Consider the following 21,684-nt stretch of genomic DNA (forward strand, 5'->3'; position numbering starts at 1 on the left):
TGTAGAAATTATCATGTGAGCAGCAGTCTACTAAAACATACCTGTTTGTCAATATCTGAATTCAATGCCATCACATAATACATAGCGTGCTTCCTGCAAAAAGCTGGTGTTCAGTATTCTGTGATCCTGGGCCCAACTGAAAACTGCTCCCTTTTTTACACACTTGCTGCCATTATTACTTGCTGCCCACCCATGGGGAAACCCATATTTGGCTCTTTTATCTTCCTGCTTGTGTAATCTTTGCTTGCTCCTGCACCCTCCTCCACCCACCCAAGATGTTGTTTTATTTTTCTCAGAAGCCATTTGTGTTCCCACATCCATTTCCTAAACTCACAGCTGGTGAGATCATTTCTAAACAAGGTCACTTTCTTGTTTGGAGGTGTGTGTGGTGTGTGTGTGTGTGTGTGTGTGAGTGAGAGAGAGAGAGTGTGAGAGAGAGAGAGAGAGAGAGAGAGAGAGAGAGAGAGAGAGAGAGAGAGAGAGAATGTTTAGTGAGGCAATTGTCAAGACTTACAGCTCCAGATGTTTTCCTCACAAGTCCGAAGAAAATGTTTAACAGATTTCAAACTGTTTTTAAACTTGTTTTTATATTGTTTTAAGTTGATGGTTTTAAATGGTTGTTTTGTTTTGTTTTTTATTGCTGTACATTGCCCAGAGCCTGTTGATGGATAGGGCAGTATAGAAACCTAAGAATGTAATAAATAAATAATGCAGTATGTCCTGAACTGACAGGCTAGAGTCGATGCCTACAAACAGGTCTGCTCATGAGTAAGCACCTCAGCCTTTGGGTTACATGGCAAGCTGAGATGTATACTTACAGGAATTCATGTTCTAGTTTTTGGACAGAGTGGACTGCAAATGTGCATCAAGCATCACTGGAGTTCTGGGTAAGGAGGAACAAACTAAAAGGAAAACAATAGTGACAACAAGCAGCATTTAGTGCAAATCAGTTTATTCAGAGACCAGCTGAAGCTGCACACCACTAAGATATAGTTATTTGAATCTGTACTGAGTGATATGCCCAGTGGCACATGGAAAGGCTGTGGTAGAGCAGGTGAGCCTTTTCGGGAGAGTTAACCATCTTATTATCTTCAGTGTCAATTGCTTTCAGATTTTGTTGTTGTTGAAAAGCACTATATAAATATTCATCATCATCATCACCTACAGCACAGGCTATTGCCCAAACCACTGGATCTTCTTGTCATATTCTGCTGATCTAATTCCCAGCCAAAAGACAGTAATAGTTTTGCACTTTTCGTGCAAATCAATCTTACTGACCTATCCTAAAGAGTCATGACCATGTCCAGTGCAAAGTCTCTTTTAATTTACTCACATGGAAAAGGTTTTTAAAAGATTTAAACAATTCTTAATCAGACTAGCTCTGTCTTGTACTTGAAGCTGAACTGAACCTTAAAATCTTGGTTTTATAAAAGATTTTTTAAAAGTCAGTAGCATTTGATTCAATGTGTTTGCTTGTGGATGGGTTGGCAGAGGCCAAGGAAGTTCCTGAAATATTCAGATCACTAACATACATGAAGTATTTGCATCACTAACATACAATCTGTCATTTTAGGGGCTTCTGGTCATTGTGAAGACTTATGATTTTGGAGATACTGGCTGACATCTGGACTAGCACTGTGCTGATACAACAGTGCTTACATCTACAGTAACACAAGAAGGCCTACTGTGCCTCCCTAAAATATGTTCCTGAGTATCATATGGCCCTCAGGGACACATTTTCAGGAGGCATACTTGGCTTCAGAGGGAAGAGGAGATTGGTAAAAATGCCCCATTCCCTCTTCATGTGACAATACAGTGCTAGTGCAGATGTTAACAAGGTTGCACCGGTGCAGTGCTAATCCAGATGTTGGCCACTGAGTCATGGAAGAATCCCATCTGGGCAAAAATAATTTGTGCTTGCTGCAAACCACCCCACCCCCGCAAAAAAAACCCACAAGAAACATCCAGGAGGAGAAAATAAATATGTTCAACTTTGTCAGTGGTTATTTTAAAAAACAAACTCAAAACCACCTGCAAAACAACAGAAACATCTGCAGTCTGAGGCAAGAATGCTAATTTCATTCAGCCATAGGACCATAGTGGTAGGGAAATGGGGGTTGTGCTGTGCAGGAGGAAACAGAATTGATATTTTATGAGGTGGAACTTGTGGCATAGGTAGCAACATAGGAATAAGACAGTTGATATGTTTTTTTTTTATCATATGTTGATTGTTGAGTCATTTTTATTATTATTATTGTTTGTGGTGTGTTCACTTTAATGTTTTAAAGAGAGGTGATGCTTTGGGTTTGAAGAGGGTCAGCAGAAGCTTGGAGAGAGAGGGAATCAAGAACTTACAATTCCTATTGGCTAAGGAGATTATGGAACTCCTTTAGGATTGGTGGTGCTAGATGTGGAATGAGATTGGTTTATAGGAGGGATAGGATTGGTCAGGGGAGTGGTGATGACAGTTGGGCAGTTTTTAAAAGTCAGTTAAAAGAGCATGCATAGGTTAGTTGTTTAGAGACTTGAAGGAACCTGAGAATAAAAAGAGAAAAGTGCTGCCTGAAAAATTTAGTGTAGTAGAAGTCCGTTCAACAAATAAGAGATTGGCAGGTTTTTTGATACTTTATTTTGCAAAACCCACCTGTTGATATATAGTTACTGTTAAAATAAAGTTCACTGAAGTATTGCCTTATCAGTGTGACTTGCCATATTCCATCCCAAGTACTCCAATGTAGCAGTGATTTCAATGACTAAACCCAGGATGATCTGGTAATGCGATAATGACTTTGATACTTGATTACCCCAGGACACCTGAGGGTATGGTGTAGCAGAGACAAAGAATATCTCAGGTGGTGGCAGCAGGCTGGAAGATCCAGCAGAAAGACATCTCTTCTTCAGGGGAAGTATCATAGATGTGAATGTGTGGCTTGCTATAAAACAGGGTCTAGAGCAAGTCAGAAGAGGTAACTTTTGCAGCTTGACCTGAAGCATATTTACATGGAAATAAATTCCAATGAATTCAGTAAGACTTTCTATGAATGCTGTTGTATTTAAGTCACACAGATGTAGGAGTCAGGAAAATTTGCTTTGCCAAAAACATAATATGAGACCTATGAAAAGACGGTTGCAGCCTTCGTTGGAAGAAAGGTTAGGCAAGCTCCTTGGAAATAGAAGAGCTAGGAGAGATATACTCTGATTAAAATGGTCTTGATATGGTCACTTTCCACATGTGAGGAGATTTTGATATTAAGATGCTTTCAAACAAGCTATATCCCCCACATGCATTTTGAGGTGTTTACAGTCTTGAGAGGCAGCTGTCACATGATTGCTTGCACATTTGAATCGGCTCTGATGGCCAGTCAATATATGATCTCTATCATGAAGAAGTAGCTAGAAATTGCGCCACATGACTTCTCCACACCGCTGTACTATGCAATATGATGGATCACAAAGTCCTTTCTGATTTGCCCTGACACCAAGAGTGTGTGGCGCTTCCATTCGTCATCACAGAATTTAAACGCATGTCGACCACACTGACATTATCTCCACAACTGAGAGAACAGCCATATTCCTTTGTCAAGAATATTTGAGGCCTGGATGTTGACTTCTTAAAAGTTTCTGAAACCTGAAAAGGTGTTGACCGTTTTTGCAAAAAAACACTGGGAAAGCTTGGGTGAGTGATAAAGAAACATTACATAGCATGACTATCAGCCACCTAGTGTGGGCTCCTGTTTCTGTCTATTTTCCCTACCCCTATATTTTCCTACAAACTTAATCAAGCCAAGCTCTGAATGTTAAATTCTGCACAATTAAAAGAAAAAAAGTGGGCAATTATGCACATTTTGTGTAATGTGTACATTTAAATAATGAATGCAGACAATTTTGTGATTGGAGCATTTGGGCTTTTAAAGCTACTGTTCCAGAGCCCTTGACTAAAGTTGCAAGCCTATGCACAGGGAGCATGCTTAGGAGCAGACAACAAATGCCCTTGTATTAAAGTCACACAGATGTAGGAGTCAGGAAAATTTGCTTTGCCAAAAACGTAATATGAGACCTTGAGCATATCCCTTCACATTAAATTCCGCTGGCAAGGAAATTAATCAAAATTATCTCATGTAGCAACATTAGTTTGTTGGTGCCTGAGTTCTTTGAATGAAAGTAGCTGTACTGATGAGAAGCAACCTCTTATGAGAGGCAAGAACATCAGAGTGGTACACTGGTCTTCCATATGTCAGATCTTGCCCCTTGTCATTGAAGAGCGCCCTGGTGCCCCCTCTTCTGCATCCTATCCTCACCTAAGTGCCAATTTACTAAACTTCACCTGTTGGCCTTTGCTGTTGCCTCACCTGTTCCTACTAAGGTTTGGGGTTTTTGTTGTTGTTTTAACTAGCTTTTGCAAATCAGTCAGGAATAAATTGAAGCCATGGCTCATCACTGTTGAGTCCCAGAACTAATGTTCAATGCCCAGATTCAACTCCAAAACATGAGCATATGTAATGAACCACAAGCAGCTCTTCATATATATAGGTTTTGAATAAGAGCTTCAACTACAAATGGAAAACTAAGCGGCAAGTCTATGTCCCAGCACCTTAGAAATCAAACACCAGATACACAACTGAGGGCCAAATTATGTGGTGCAGGAGATCCATGATCATCCACAATCATCTACAATTTTAAAAATATTAATAGGCACTTGTAGGGAAAAATAGGGTCAGAACCATAGCACAGCAAGAGTTGCAGCTTCCCCCCATTTTGTATTCCAAATTAAAATTACCCCACCCCGCACCATGGAGAAAATATACAGGTATTTGCATGGTCCTGGAGAGAATCTATCTATGTGGTCGCTAAGAGTCGGCACCGACTTGACAGCACTTAATCAATCAATCATTTGTATGGTACTGATAAACATTTTCCTGTAGGGACAAAAAGAAGTTGGAGGTATATTTTCATTGGGAATAATCATGATATGATGTTTCATTGAGTGAAAGGGTTAAGCCATTCCTCAGCACTATAGTCCCAATCCATTCCCTCCCCCATTTTTTTTAAAACAAAAACACACCATCCTAATCACAGATCTCCTGCATCACATCTAGTTGCACCTTCAGACTACAGTTCTAGCTAAGCATACTTATTTGGAAGTCTTTTTCTTGAAATAAGTGGGATTTAATGTGTGAGAAAAAATGGTTAGACTTGTAGTGCTTGGAAGCCACACCTATCACTACTTTTCTCTCTTGCAAGACTTGGAAATAAATCCAGGCAGTTTTGAATGCTGCCTCATGCATTATTAAGTTTTGGGTCTGGGTAAAAATTGGAATGGGCCAGAACTGGGTGGAACACGCAGGAACGATCCTGTACAAATCAAACTGGATCCCAAAAACAGAGGGATGTGTTAGAGACACTGGAGATCAATATCTTACCACTGAAATATTTCCAATATTACACTTCTATTAACTTCAGAGCTAATTAACTTCAGAACAGCCCAAAATACCCTGCAAAAGCCTGTGCACATTTATTAACCCCTTCAGAGCTGTAACAGCGTAATGGCTTGAAACAGCCCGGAACGGCCCCCTATAGCCAAGCTGTATCCCCAAAACAATGGAATGGGTTGCAGACACTGGGGAACAATATTGTAAAGGTAAAGTGTGCTGTCGAGTCAGTGTCTACTCCTGGCGACCACAGAGCCCTGTGGTTGTCTTTGGACGAATACAGGAAGGGTTTACCATTGCCTCTTCCCACGCAGTATGAGATGATGCCTTTCAGCATTTTCCTATATCACTGCTGCCTGATACAGGTGTTTGGACTGGCAACCTCTGGCTTGGTAGTCAAGCCATTTCCCCGCTTGTAGTACTGAAATATTTCCAATCTTGCACTTTTATGAACCCTTTCAGTGCCAAAAATAGACCAGAACAGCCCCCAAACTGTCAAGCTGCATCCCAAAAACAGTGGAATGGGCTGCAAACACTGCAGAAGAATTTTGCAACACTGAAATATTTTGTTTTACACTTTTATGAACACTTTCAGTGCCAAAAATGGACCAGAACAGAACAGTGCAACTGTGATTTCTTGCATAGTTTTGCCATTAAGCACAAGGACCAAGATCTGTAATATTCTTCTGCTGACGAAGACAGGAATTTGAGGTGCATTTCTAGAAATGCACTCGAGGTACATTTCTAGAAATGGCTGTCTTGAAATTGGTTCTAACTTGCAGACCATTCCATTGTTTTTGGGATGCAGCAGCTTGACAGTTGGAGAAACTGTTCTGGGCTGTTTCAGGCCATTGTGCTGTTTTGGTCCATTTTGGGCACTGAAAGTGTTCATAAAAGTGCAAGACTGGAAATATTTCAGTGCTACAATATTTGTCCCCATTTTGCAGCCCATCCCACCGTTCATTCCAGTCCATTTTTGGCACTGAGGAGGGTTCATAAAAGTGCAGAATTAGAAATAATTTAGTGCTGCAATACTCTTCTCCAGTGCCTGCACTACTGTTTTTGGAATACAGCTTGAAATTTGGGGGGCTGTTCCAGGCAATTCTGCCTTTCCAGTCCATTTTTGGCACTGAGGGGATTCACAAAAGTGTAAGATTGGAAATATTTCAGTGCCTATTCTACTATTTTTGGTATGAAGTTTGGGGGGGCCTTTCTGGGATGTTTCAGGCCTTTGTGCTGTTCCAGTTCATTTTTGGCACTGAAGGGGTCCATAAAACTATAATATTGCAAATACTGCAGTGCTACTATATTCTTCTTCGGTGTCTGCAGCACACAGCTCTATTTTGGGGATGCAGTTTGACTGTTAGGGGACCATTCTGGACTTTTTTCACACTGTTCCAGCTGTGAAGGTGTTATTAAAAGTGCAATAGCTTGGGCTGTTGCAGGCGGTTTCACTGTTCCATCCATTTTTGCCTTGAAGGGGTTAATAAAAGTATAATATTGGAAATATTTAAGTGCTAAAATATTGTTCTCCAATGTCTCTAATACATCCCACTGGTTTGGGGATCCAGTTAGATTTTTAAGGGGTAATTCCAGCCTATTCCATTCCGGCTTTTACCAAATCCTTGACATTTCCAAACAGAATACACTCCTATTTAGAAAGTAGTGCAAATCATCATCTGCTGTAATAATACATCCATGCAATTCACTGCACATATATATGCAGTGGTTGGTGGAACTAATAATGTAGGCTTGGAACCTGCCCAGTGCATATACATGCAGTGACAGACAGGTGACCATCTGCACGAAAACTCTACACAAATACATAATGTGTGAAGCAACCTTGACTCCTGACTCTTTGAAACCAGTAAGCCAGATGCAGTTTTCTGGAGCCTTAAGTCGCTAATGCCATTCTCCAGAATCCATCTGTTATCAGCGCAGGGAGCTGGGGTAAACCCTTCCCCATTCCTCCCCGTTTGGTAGTATGAAGCCTAATCGCTATATCAAGCAGAATGAAATGGTACAGTCCTAAATGATAGAGTTGTAGGACGTACCATTTTCAATGCTCCCCTATATAACCGGTATATCAGGGAGAAAGGAACTAAGCCAGACCAGCTCAACCCAGCTCTCTTCCTTCCGTGCTAGTTTTCTGCTTGCGGGAAGGGTTGCTTTTGTTTTCGTTTTCTTTTTCAAATAGAGAGATACTGAAAGAGGTCGCCCATTCTACCCCCTCGTTCTGCTGACTGTTTCTATTACAGCCCGAACCCAGTACCCTGGCAGAGAGCTAATACCGTCTTGAATACCAGACTCCCTTCCTATCCGCTGCTCTGAAGAGTCAGCCTTCCGCACATGCTTCCGAACAGCTGCAGCAATTGCCCGAGAATGCAAGCGATTTTGCAGAGAGCATGTGATTGGCTCCCAGCCTGCCAACCCCGCAGTTCATCCTCTCCGTCCTCACAACAAAGAGGAAGGCTCCCACACAAAATACGCCTCCCACCCTGCTGTGATTGGGTGGCGTTGCTACCAATCTCCCCCCATAGCTCGGAATGGTCATTCACGCTAACTCGGTTGAACCAATCAGCGAGAAGCAGGGTTGCAAGCGTCGCGCTCCCATTGGAGACTAGTGATGTCACGTCCTCAAGTGAGGGAGGAGGTTATATGTAGCCCGCCTCTACCTTGCTCGGCTAGTAGCCGCGGCTTCTCATCCTGAACGTAATTGTAATGTAGCAGTGGCAGAGAGAGGTGGCGGGGGAAGAGCTAGGGGCTGGATCCACAAAGAAGAGTTAGGTACCCGGGGGACTGGAGGCAGCAACTGCTGGGAACAGGTAGGTTGCTCTCGTTGCTCTAGTGGAAATTGGCTAGGCTAGGGTATAATCTGCCAAAGGAGAGTAATTGCTGGGGATAAAAAGAGGCTTGAGATTCTGTGGTAGGCTTTAAAGGGAATTCGCCTATCTGAGAACAGGACAGAGGGATTCATTTGGAGATGGGTTTACATGGAAGCCTTCTCATCTCTTTCCTTCCTCTTCCCCCCTTCCCTCTGCAATAAGGACTTGTGTTTTGGTGGGAGGATCCCATGTGTTGATGGAAGAACAGCTGCTTTAGGATAGCTGCTGTGGGATTGACAAGTTGGCTGAGAAGTGGAGTCTCACTGTGGTCCTATGATGCTGTGCTCTTGCTCTAGTGATTTATTTCAGGTATGAGTATTTATAGGTATCCAATATAGAGGTGTTTCTCCTGTTCGTGTGGGGGAGGTAAGGTATTAAAAAGTACATAAACATGGCCAAGATAGTGGAATTGAATATTAGACAAGGTTTATGCTTCAGTCTGTGGATCTTAATTAATAATAGGGTGCTTTCCCCACTCATGATAAGCTGCTAGAAATTGGATTGAATCGGTAGTATTCTATTGATTGATGGGAAGAGCAAGGATCTTCAGATGTAATGTCTTACTAAATTGCAGATGGCTCAAATCTGTTATGGAGGCAACAGGTCATAAGTATAGGGTGCCGGCTAGCTGATCTTAATAATGTGGTCTGCTAATAGAATAGATGAGGGTACTGGCTGGCTGGCTAGGTGGTATAGGTGAGGAGATACGGAAATGAGATTCATTGAGTTGAATTGGAATGCAATCTTGCTGTCAGAATTGAGTGTGGCTTGTGAAATTGAGTGGGTTACTCAGAATCCAATGTATTCTAGATGACTTGCATATAGTATAATTTTCATAGTAAGCAAGCTACTGCCTGACTCATGCATTGACAGAAGAGATTTTTAAAGGAAGTGCTAAAATAAAGTAGGGTTGTTTATCAAGGTTAGGGGTGAGCGTTTTAAACTGTAACCAAGAGTCCCTTGAGGCTCACCCCCCACCCTCAAACATAAAAGCTATCTGTTGCTCAGATAGGATTGTAAAATTTTGCCAGCACAGGCAATTAAAGTCCACTAGTAAAATTGTTTTGAAAAATACTTCAAAGGTTTGCAGTCTCCTTCTCAAAACACTTTTGGCTCTGAAGTCTGGACTTGTGTCTTGTTCATACAATAAAGTTGTCTCGCTAATGACCTAATAATAATGCTACATGCTGCTACCAGAATGTAACACAAGGAGGAGTAAGATAAAGCATATGGTGTGACTTGCCACACATGTGCCATCCCTAAAATGGTATGTGCCATGGCAGAGAGAGAGAAAAAGAGCTTGTGGAATAAAAAGAGAGAAAATCATTATCCAATAGATGTGCAGTAATAGGACACGGCCTTCAGGTTTTCTGAGAGCTTTTGTTAATTGTAAAAGTGAGATTCCAGTTCATTTTATTCTGTTTCCATGCAACACTCTTTTATCCCTTTGGAGTGGCAGAAGACTTAACCTTAAAATGTAGATTTAAACCATAAAGCTCTGCAGGTAGATAAGACCCCTATGGGTAGTTCCTCCCCGGAAGCTTTTCATATAGGGCTTTTGAAGCCCTTTAACTTGCATTTCCTCTGGAATAGAGGGGGTGTGTTCATATATCAGCTAGATTTATCCCAAAGTCCCTGTGAGTTATCGGAGTAGTTCACACTGTCAAGGCAAGTTCATACTGTCAAGTTGAAGACAGATTATCCTGGAGAGAATCTATCTATGTGGTCGCTAAGAGTGGACACCTACTTGACAGCACTTAATCAATCAGTTCACACACTATTCAGGTTTTTCACTGTATATTAGAGCGTAACCCAGTTTATATCCAGGGTAAAAAATCCCCTATTTGTTTTGGGTTTTGGAGACAACTTCGAATTCACAGTAAAGCCTCCCCATAAACTCACTGTAAAACCTGCTGTGTGTAAAAAGCCCCTGGAGATTGCAACCTTAGAAGCCATCATGTGTAAAACTGTGACTCGATACAGAAAGAGCAGCTTAATGAGCCTTCTCTTCTACCCCAAATGACACATAAGGAATTGTTTTGGATAAAACTGTTAGATTGTGCCTTGTGTCTGGCTCTTTTGACCCTAAGGAAGTAGTGAAGTTCTATTTTTAAATTGTAAGAAAATGTGACTGTTCAGGACTGTGCCCTGTACAAGGGGAATCAAGGCTACAGTCTGCTGCTTATGCTAAGAAAACATCAGTTTGTTGTTTAAGTATCAGGCACACAGCAGAGGGCAGTAGTGCACATACGCCAACGCATTCATGCCTCTGTCCTATGTGGGCTCCCCCCCCCCCTGGTTTTTTGGCTTCGGATCCCAAAAAAGCCATGAGTAACTGTCCTGGCTGAGGAATGGCCTGAAGGTACAGAGTACAGACCTAACTCGGTTTCGAGGGTACTAATTGGTTAGGAACATAGGAAGCTGCTGTATACTGAGTCAGACTATAGGTCCATCTTGCTCAGTATTGTCTACACAGACTGGCAGCGGCTTCTCCAAGGTTGCAGGCAGGAATCTCTCTCATCCCTATCTTGGAGATGCCAGGGAAGGAACTTGGAGCCTAGATGCTCTTCCCAGAGCGGCTCCATCCCCTGAGAGGAATATCTGACAGAGCTCACACTTCTAGTCTCCCTTTCGTATGCAACCAGGGCAGCTCCTGCTTAGCTTAAGGGGACAAGTCATGCTTGCTACCACAAGACCAGCTCTCTTCCCCAACCAGCTCTCTTCAGTTGCATTGACTCACCAGCAATGAACAATGGTGGTCCGCTGCATAAGGCACATCTATATTTTATGTCCTCTAACTCTAGCATAAGAAAATCTTCCATGGGGTTGAATGTTGGGAGGGAAAACTGGGTAGACTGGGTGGTAACAGAGAAAACATAAGGGCCTCTTCCTTTGCAGCTGCTTTTATACTGACGTGTGTGTATATGTAGCTGTGTTGTGTTTTTTGCCAACATAAAGAACAGTAAAGCTATTGATGTATAAACTGATATATGGGAAGGAGGGACTTTGTGAATGAAATAGTTATTCTGTAGTTGCCTTCAAGTTGTATTGCATTTTCCACTTTTCTGTTCTTAAGGCGAGAGCAGTGTGATCCCTGAAGAGTCTACGGAGGAATTTTTCAGTTCAGTCCGAATACTGGATAAGCTCACAGCATACGCCTGTCTAGAGACTTCATGTTGCTTTAAATAAGAAACTTCATTGTCACATGTTGTAAGGTGAGAGATTTCCTTTCTGAGAAAGAGGGTGGCTCTTCTCACAGTTCACTAATCGCCAGACTGACTTGCAAGGAGTGTGAAGGGGGAGTTGGAGAGGGTGAAAAGGCTGAGGAGACACTAACCAAGTTCCTTCTGACTGGCTGGAATCCCATAAAACCAAGATAGCCCTGACAGAGCTGGGTATTTCATACTAGAGAAGAGGAAAGCTAATCTAAGGAGTAGGGTTTTTCATTCTTTGGAATGATTGCCTCCAGATTGTCTGGATATAAAACAAAGGAGGAATTGGCTAGGAAACTGAATTCAGAGCTTATTTTATTCCTGTTTTTGTGTTAAGCGAGAATCCAAATTTATTTCAATGTCTTTAAAATATTCCGATTTATAATGTGCCTTTTTGAACAGTCTTTTTTCATCCACTCTAAAGAACAGCTGAATTATTCCTGGCAGTTGCAGTAAAAACTGGACCTGAGAAAACTGGACGACAGATTTGGGAAGATGATGCTCCAGCAAGTTATGAACCAAAGAAACTAGAAACTGGGGTGCTTTTTGTTATGCACTGTGTGTCCCAAAGACTCCTGCCTGGGTAAAGAACTCCAGGGAAGACAAACCTGAGTGGGTTTGAAAGCACTGGAATCTGCTGCAGTTACTTTGCTGGCTCTGTGTCTGGCATCTCCAGTTCTGGATTGTGCTTGATGGGGGTTTTTGCCAAGGGAGTAGACCTTGCAACTAAGGACAGAATTGTAGAACTGGGGGAGTTGGCATCTATATGCCCAAAGACATATTGGCTTAACCCCAAAGCAAAAGGTTTTTTATCCAACAGCTGCCTTCTGTAGTACATCAAGGACTGAAGGTTGGAGAAGGTCATAATCTTATAACATGACAGCCATGCAGGAACAAAAGGAAGCTCATCACACCAATGGAGTTGTATTGCCCATCGCTGCCGGGCCTATAGACTGTCTCTCCAGCCCTGACCGAGAACACCTTGTAGGATCTTCAGAGTATCTAGGACCTGAAGAAGGGGGAGTGGAGGTAGTGGTGATAGAATCCCGAGCCAATGCCAAAGGGGTGCGTGAGGAGGATGCCCTGCTGGAGAATGGCAGCCAAACGACTGAGAGCGATGATACCAGCACGGACAGAGGCCCAGAAACAACTTCTCCTCTTAAAGAGACCTCCTTTTCAATTGGGCTACAGGTCCTCTTTCCTTTCCTGCTGGCAGGGTTTGGGACAGTAGCTGCTGGGATGGTGCTGGACATTGTGCAGGTAAGGTTATTAGCATTCAGTAGCATGGGTTTAAATCACAACTCTGGACTTGTAAACATGCATCTTTGCTGGCTCTGAGTTTGCTGTCTTAGGAAAATAATCTGCAGCCCTCACTCTTTGTGGCAGGCAGTTAAAATAATGAGCAACTGACCATATGCCTAATTGTTTTGGGTTTCTCCTTTCTAACCACCAGGCAGCAAATGCTGTAGTACAATAAGCTTCTCTGTGCTGTTCTGGAAGCTGTGACATTTCAAGTGCCCCTCTCATGCTGTTCTGAATTTGGATACTTCTTTCCAACCACCCAAGATCCAATTCCATAAATTGAAAAGCTGATAATAGTGAGCTGTTACACCTCACTTCTGTGATTGAAAGTAAACTTTTACTCCTCAGACATGGAGCATCCAGCATACAAGGACTTCTAGGCTTCTCCTCAAAGCTCTCTAAAAAGTAAATGGAGGAAGAAGTCCCGAGTTATTAATGCACACTTTCTATGGGTTGAATCTGAGAAGTCTTCTCTGTCTCTGGTGAGTGTATGTGCCTGCAGAGTGGACAATCTGGGAATGACTCAAAGTGCTGCAGTAAAACTATCAAGCCACTGCTGTACATTGGCCAAGGCTAGTTATGATACCACTGTTGACAAATCAGAGCAGCTGCTATGCAGCTGAAAGGCCTCTCTAGCTGAGTGCTTGCATTTGGACACTGTAACCTGGCTTTGCTCAAACTCCCCTTTCTGTGTAAGTCACAGTGGAGATTTCTAGCAGTCTTTTCTTGAAACTCTAGCTGTAATGTGCAACTGGACCTTCAGATGATGTTCCTGAGTTACAGGGATTACAGTGTCACTGGTCTCGGTGCCTGCAGTCCAGCTAGCTGGCAGATGGTGTTAAAGGCCAAGGCCCCTGTCATTAGTGGTTTATCTTATTTAAGCAAGCCAGGTATCACTTCGAACAGAATCCAGCCCTCTAGATTCCAAATTGTGACTGTCTTAGAAGGTGGTTTTGTTTTTGTTTTTTAAATCACTTGAGCTTGGTATGAAGCTACTACTTGTGAACAGGCTGCATATTGCACTTGCATTGGAACAGAAGACTCTTCTGTATAGCCAACATTAAATATTCAGTCACAGATTAATAATGGGAGTTATTTTTGCCCTCAGCCTTCTCAAACTTAATTTTAAACTCTTGTGGAAAACTCAGTCCAATATCCATTTATATGATTCCAAAAGAGTAGGGGAATTTAATTGCTAGATTTTGCAAGAGAGGATGGTATAACAATACTGTATTTGAAGCCAGATCAAGACCCGTATCTTCTTGATCCTCTTTTTGTGCAAAAGAGGTTAGTAACAGAGAGTGGGAGCATGGTTCTGATTGGGTTTAAAGTGCATTATTACACTAAAGATGGGGTTGAGGACATCTTAAAATTCAGTCTTGATACTTCAAAGAAGTTCTATATCTGGAGTTTGCTGGCTATAGGTGCAATTTAGTGATATGAGTGACTTAATATGTGCTAGATAATCAGGATTACAACAAACCGTATGCAGAAATAAATGCCTAATGGCTTTTGGTGTAGGATGTTTGGCATGTTTATTATCCCCATGTGTATTATACAGATACACATTCAATTTCTCCATGCAGGTACTCACTTTACCTGAATCCTCATGGAAATACAGTCTGAGTGTTATGTGTGCCTGTGTTTGATGGTTCTCTAGATTCAGGTCATGTGGTTTTGGTGGGGGCAAGGGAGTCCCACTGAGCCCAGACTTGTAGGAAAGCAAGGTCTGAAAAACGGAGTGTGTGGGGATAAGTGCCAAATGATAAGCTAGTTGGTGGCTCCCCCCACTTCCCAACTTGTTGGAGAGCAAAAGTGTTTCTTTGTAAAACTTTCATCTTCCTCTTCCAGAATGGTTTTTGGGGGCGGGGCAGGGGGATTTTCTGTAACACTTGGACATAGTAGGAGCTATATACAAATTAATTTAATGTTCCTAGAAGCAGTTGTGTGAGTATATTACAATAACTGTAGTGGGCAACTTGCATGTTTTTAACAAATCTATCATTCAGCATTAACTAGCTTAGTTTTAGAAAACTTAACTAGAATGAAGAGAGTGCCTGGATTATTGGCTCTTTATGCAAGTACATATAGTTTGGGCATAGTTCAGTGAAGGAATGACATCCCTGGCATTCAGTTCTGTCTTTGTGCTGTTGCACATATCTCAGTGTTGCTGCATGTCTAGGTTTGTGTTACAATGGAGATTACTGTTTATATTCTTCTATCAATGTTAAGTCATGTATTTCCAGAATAAAATAGTGTGCCGTCTTAATTAGAGGATTAAAGATAGCCACTCAGAGAAGGATAGTACAGTGTGAGGCTGTTGGACTCAAGCGGGGTGGGTGGGAGGCATTCCTAAATTGCTATGTACATGCTGATATTTAAACTCCTTCTTCACAATGGAATTGCACAAAAGCAAAATATAAAGCCAACAGCCTAACGTCCTACGTAAATATAAAACACAGACTTTCTTGTCATGGCTGTCTCTCTGTAAAGTTACTTTAACATAAAGTTAAAGCTGTAATGAATTCCTTCATTCTCTGTCCATTCTCGTTGGCATATGAGATGTACTCTGAGATTTTCATAGATCAGTGAGAAAGATGAAGCACCTAAAACATTTTTTCAGAAAGATGTAGCTCTTAAATTTTATCAGCATAAGCTTGCTGGTACTACCCTGCATGCCTGTGACTCTCACATTTTTGTTTGATTATTTATTTATTCACATTATATACTGCCCTTCCTAATGTGGCTCAGGGCAGTTTACATTAAAATATTTCTCTGTCTTTCTCTGGACAGAGGTGATCTTCCTAATCCTCTTGGTTCCCACTGTCTACTCCCAGTAGCTTGACATCCACAACTTTCTACACTTTAAACCCACCCTTTCTCCAGGGATTTGAGCAGTATACATGTCCCATCCCCTTATCAGCCTTTCCACAACCCTGTGAGATAGGTTGGACTGAGAGATGGTAACTGGCCAAAATCACTCAGGTCATTGGGTAAGCAGAGATTTGAACTTGGATTTCTCCAAGTCAAATGCTCTATTCACTAGACCATTCTGTCTTTAGGCAGCTTACCACTGAGTCCTGGATCTGCTGGATCACTGCTATAGTCCCCTGTTGGATCTAGGGTGCTGCAAAGCTGATCTACGTACTCTTGCTTTTGTTGCAGAAATGAGTTGAGTGATGAAGGCTTTGAGGACTGGAGATGAGAGGCCACTATCTGTCCTTCCACTTCAAACCTATTTTCAACTTGCAGCAAATTCCCCTACACACTAAAATAGAACAAGAAGTAATAGGTTAAAATGCAGGGAAGGCAAGATTAAGCATCAGGAAAAACTTGTGTGGTCAGTTCCACTTTTGAACAAACTATTTGAGAACTTATGGATTCTCTTTTGTTAACAGCTTTCAAGGAAACGTAGGACAAGCTGTAAACAAACATAGGATATCCTGTCTTGGGGCAAGTATATTATGCTATGCAAACTATTAGGTCTTCAAGCTCTGTTTATACGTTGATCTTCTTCTAATCCTGGTGTAGCCTTGTCAGTTGCAGCATTTCTGTACTTGTAACACCATACATACTTGTTTCTTGAAACCTCAGCTTGTGGAATTGTGTAATATGAGCTGTTGTATGCTGTGTAATGGAGAGAATGCCTAGGAATGAATCATCCCTACGATGGAACATAACAGTTAAGAACTTGTGGGGAACAGTGTCTCAGCAGGTGATCAAGTGTCCCCTACCTCTGTGTGACTTTACTAAATAAAAAGAGATGTGATGAAGGTGAGAGTTAAGATGGATATGTGTGTTCCTTCCCTCTTACTTGATGTCCAGTCCTCACAAGGGCTGATAAGAATGGGGCATTGATAGAGATGAGGACATAGCTGTGCACGCATAACAGGTGTTCTACCACTGAAGGTCCCAGATTCAACCCCTGGCATCTCCAGATAGCACTGGGAGTAGACCTCCTATATGAAACCCTGGAGAGCCACTACTAATCAGTGCAGATAAACAGTTAGATGGATCAATGTTCTAATTTGGTATAAGACTTGCATGTTCATAAGACAGTGGCTACTGTTCTATAAGAGATTAGCAGCAACTTGTATTTTAGAATTTGTGCAGTATTACACTTTCATTTTGGATGCAAATTTATCTTCTGGTAGTTTGCCTAGAGTTGGGAACTCAACTCAGTGCTTGGAACAGAAGAGCCCTTGTATTTGGATTAGCTTTGCAATTCAGTGCCAGAGTTTCTGTACATTTCTGTACCGAAAGGAAACTTGAAAATGATGACTTGAAACATACAGTACTCTGTTTTGGCAACATGTCCTAAATGCCACTATACCTTTAAATCCCTCATCTACTTCCTTGCCTCCTGAAATGCAGTAGGACAGTGTTGGTAGCCAACGCATTCAAACATCTCTTAGAGAGCTGATGTAGCATTGTGGCTCAGACTGAGCTTCGAATCAGGAACCCAGCCCTCAGTTCAGATTTCACCTCAGCCAGGAATTCACTGTGGCCACTTGCCTTCAGCCTTGGCTCCCACCCTGCAATCTGGGATAACTTACCTTACTAGATGTTGTAAAGATTATGTATGAAGCACTTGGAACACTGGAAAGCACTATACAAAATCTTTGTCATTTTTGCTTTGCCACTTGCATTTGTCATGCATAGCAGCCATGCAGTTTTCCAAGGGAGTAAGTGGTAGTTCAAGTATCAATTGATCCATCAGCCTTATACTTCCAAATTGCTGAGGGAAGCCCAGAAAATTCATCAATTTCAAAATCTGAAGGTTACACTCCCGCTGAACAATCAGGTACATAGCTAGGGAGTAGTCCTGGGTCCAACTCTCTCTGGTTTCTCAGGTTGAAGCAGTGGCCAGGAGCGCTTTTTATCAGCTTGGGCTGATATGTCAGAAAGGCCCATTTCTGGAGGTAAATCACCTTAAAACAGTGGTGCATATGCTGGTAACCTCCAGACTTGACTACTGTAATACTCTCTACGTGGGGCTGCCTTTTGTACATAGTCCAGAAACTACAATTGGTACAGAATGCGGCAGCCAGTCTGGTCTCTAGGACAACCCAAAGGGACCGTATAGCACTGATTTTAAAAGAATTGCACTGGCTGCTGCTATGTTTCCTAGCAAAATCCAAAATCCTGGTTATTACCTATAAAGCCCTCAGTGGCTTGGTTCCAGGGTACTTAAGAGAGCACCTTCTTTGTCATGAACCCTGTTGCCTATTAAGATCATCTGGAGAGTTCTGGTCCCCCCCCCCCCGCGCTCATTTGGTGGCAACTTGGAACCACGTCTTGTTTGTGGCTACCTCAGGGCTTTGAAATATGCTCCCTGTCAAAATAAGAGCGTCCCCATCTCTGTTTTTAGGAAGACCCTTAAAACACACCTTTTCTCTCAGGCTTTTAACAAATTAATTTTAAACTGTTAAATTGTTTGTATTCCATGAAATTATGTTAGCCTTTTTGTTCTGTGAAATTGTTTTGTTTACTCTTTCATATTTGTGTTAAATGGTTTGCGTTGCCTGGAGATACACATATCAGGAAGTATATAAATATAGATAAATGTATGAACATAACCTTTTAGGGAAAAGACAACTGAGGGAATATGATGTACGAACCTAGGTTGCTTTCTAAGTAAAATTCAGGGTTCTCTAATATAATTGACCTTCCAACCAGAAAAAAACCTAATTTGTTAGCTGTACAAGGAACGTATAGAATTAATTGCTAGAAGATGTGCTGATGGCCACTAGCATAAGCAGATTAAAAATTATTCCTTCATGGAGCACTAGGATATGGTAGGGGACAAACAGCAGAAGGTGTCTATGGCCATTTTGGCTGTGTGTGCTTTCCACGGACATCTGTTGCCACAGTTGGGATCCAAATGGCAACTGGATAGATCTTTAGTCCGGTTCAGCGAGATAATTCTTTTGTTCTTAGGGTATTGTTTTGTATTCATAGATGTAAGTTTTGGGCAGTATAAAAATATGTTGAATCAATCAATCAATCACTCAATCAAATAAATAAATAAATAAATAAAATTGAACATGCCTCAGTTTGGGTCGGGGTTTACTAGGGTTGAGTTTAAGAAAGTGTTATCTGAATGAGTTTGAGTCCTAGAATATATGAAGAAAGAATACAGAGAAACTCCCTCTGAAGATATGCTTAGTGGTTTTTGCTCGCTGGTGAACAGCTGTCCCATTCTTAGGACTGAAGCAGGGTCCCCACATGTGAATGAGCCCTAGCACCTCTCTTAGAAATTTAAACACTGGGAAATGTCTTTTGGCTAGGAAGTTGAGATTGTGGACAACTCTTACTTTGTAAAGGCTGCTTAAATCTCTCTGCTTCCATCTCTACTGTTGCTGCAAGTGCAGTTCAGCCTCCAAGGTGGCTGTAAACTCTTTGAATGCAGGGAACTACATATTTGCAGTGTTTAGAACTACCTATGAGTTATGCATCAAATGCTAACATGCAGCCTGATTCATGCCTATTTGGAAGCAAGTCCCACTTGGAGTTAGTACCTGCTCCAAGTATTTAAAGCCTAAAATGTTAGCTACAAATAGCTGCTAGGCCCTTGGAAATGCTAGCTACTCTAAGCCCATTCACATGACCTAATTGTGTGGGGCTGGGAGGATGGGGGGGGAAGGGCAGTATCACACCTAAATTCCCCCCAGATGATCTAGACATTTCTTTCACCTGCGCGGCTAGTGCACCCACATGAGCAGCTCTGCAGTGAGCGGCACAGCCATTTGGAGGCTGGGGAAATGCAGCCTGGCCTCCAGAAATCCCACAATATACCACTCAGGAGTGCAGTGCATTGGGGGATTTCCCTGCTGCCGGATGCTCTAGCTGCCCAGTTCTAGGCAGACAGCCCGAGTGTTCATATGGCTGGGGTAGAAGGGTGTGCTTGTGCCCTTTTACCCCAGAATAAGCCTGGGTAAAAAACAACAACCCAGGCTACCCCCAGAGAAGTGCACTGGGATCGGGCATAATCCCTGCACTCCAAACAAGCAGCCCTACCCTGCTCACGTGAACAACTTCTATGTATGCTAGTTGTGCCTTGGTAAACAGTTGCAAGATCTTTGCATCATTTGATATTCTACCTCGTTTTCTCCCTGCATTCCACACTTGCTGCAGTGTAGGAATATCAGGCCGATGGTTTCATCTGCCTACCCTGCCATTCAGTAGCATGTGGGTGCCTGGAGGCATCTTGTCACATCTGGAATAAGTAAACACTTCCTGTTCTCTGCTTATCAGATGTGTGATGCTAATAAAAGATCTTTAAAAAGCAACTTTATATGTAAAGGCTTTAGACGCAGCTGCTGCCCTTTTTTGCACCTGTCCTGGTCCTCTACTTCAAACATGCCCTCTAACAGTCTTCAGTCAGCCTGTTCGTTGCTTGCAGTCCGTGGCACGTTGGCTTTTGAACAAACTGGAGATTCTGCTTGAGACCTGACAAACTAGTAACCCAGTACAGGAGCACCCTTGTGATTTTGGGGCTGCTTAACAGTTGGGGTGCCATGACAAATAAGAGTTATTTGTGTCTTAAAGCACAAGTTGCTAACTGTCAGTGTCTGACAGTAATAACTTCATAACCTTATCATTGATCTGTGTTGTATGAATCTTTTTCTATGTCTCCCAAAGCTCATGCATGATTACACTTTAACAAGAAGTTCCGGTAAGAACTAGTCTGCCTACTTGCCTTTCACTATAATCTTAACTGATTATTACCATCTCCACAAGTTAGTCCACTTGTGCCTCAAACATTCACATGTCTCCCATCTTGAACTGGGGTGGATGACATCATCATAAACTGCCCTACATCTGTTCCAAATTTGGTTCAAATCGGTGAGGTGGTTCACAAGTTAGTCCACTTGTGTTTCTAACGTTAATGTGTCTTCCACCTTGAATTCGGGAGGATGACATCATCACAAACTACACCATTGAGGTGTCCCTACAACTGTACCAAATTTGGTTCACATGGGTCCAGACATTGCAAAGTTGACTGACACACACTCATGGAGAGGGAGAGAGAAGGGTGATATCATAAACTTACTTTTCTTAAGGTAAGCAGGCTAAAAATGCTTAATTTTAAACTTTTTAAAAAATCTGTCCTGTCCCCAAATAAAAAGATCTTGCATTGCCTCTAGAAAACACACTAGCTAAGATGTTGTCACACCTCAAGAGGAATGGCACTTCACAGGTGGGAATCTTTCACCAGAGGCTTGTCTACATGCATTCTCCATTATCATGGTTGGTTACTTAGAAACAAGTACCACTGGTTTCTGTGTGATTCGATGCCTCAAGTGTGCATAGGATTGCAGTGTGTGAGTGCCATTCAGTAACTGCTCTTGTCTAAGCAAAGATGTGACAAAATGTAGAGATTATTGTTGAGAGCAAATTGGGCAATAGCCATTAAAGATATGACTTGTCTAACTAGGGCCAAAATTACTGATAGACATTTAAGTTATGCAGATCTGTTTGTATCCTACTTTCTTCCAAGGAGCTTGGAATGGCAATTTTTTTGTCCAGATAAAAGTCAAACCTGGACCTGCTTTGCAGATTTCCTTTGCTCTGTGGCCTGGGTCCAGCTATTTGCCTCAGGATTCTACTTATCTAATTGGCTCGAGCCACAAAGCTGAACTACCATCCAAGGACTGTAATTTTCCTCTTGTATGGCTTCTAATGATCAGTCATGGGAACTTGACTGTAAAATGTGTTGCCTGAAGCAGAAATAAATACCATTCACTTTCCTCTTTTGCCCTCCCTTCTCCAAATATCACCGTCTAAGGTCAGGAGTGAGATTTCAAATCTTGGTCTTCAACAGGCAACAAATGTGCCAGAAGATGAGCTAGA

General features: G+C 42.1%; 1 protein-coding gene across 3 annotated transcripts in view; it reads left to right on the forward strand.

Moving 5' to 3' along the window:
- The first annotated feature begins 2,494 nt into the window (after positions 1-2,494).
- The window catches only part of SLC41A1 (solute carrier family 41 member 1), a 63,833-nt gene continuing 44,643 nt past the window's right edge, over positions 2,495-21,684 (forward strand). Inside the window, exons 1-4 of one of the 3 annotated variants that reach the window (XM_053247926.1) lie at positions 8,061-8,254; positions 8,477-8,623; positions 11,391-11,529; positions 11,951-12,786. In XM_053247926.1, the coding sequence (XP_053103901.1) occupies positions 12,403-12,786 (384 nt within the window). In that variant the 5' untranslated portion in view covers positions 8,061-8,254; positions 8,477-8,623; positions 11,391-11,529; positions 11,951-12,402. Of the gene's footprint in view, positions 3,677-8,060; positions 8,255-8,476; positions 8,624-11,390; positions 11,530-11,950; positions 12,787-21,684 lie in introns of those variants that run through there. The other 2 variants (XM_053247927.1, XM_053247925.1) reach the window with 2 other exon arrangements.

This window comes from Hemicordylus capensis, chromosome 4, assembly GCF_027244095.1.
Source record: "Hemicordylus capensis ecotype Gifberg chromosome 4, rHemCap1.1.pri, whole genome shotgun sequence".
Taxonomy (NCBI): domain Eukaryota; kingdom Metazoa; phylum Chordata; class Lepidosauria; order Squamata; family Cordylidae; genus Hemicordylus; species Hemicordylus capensis.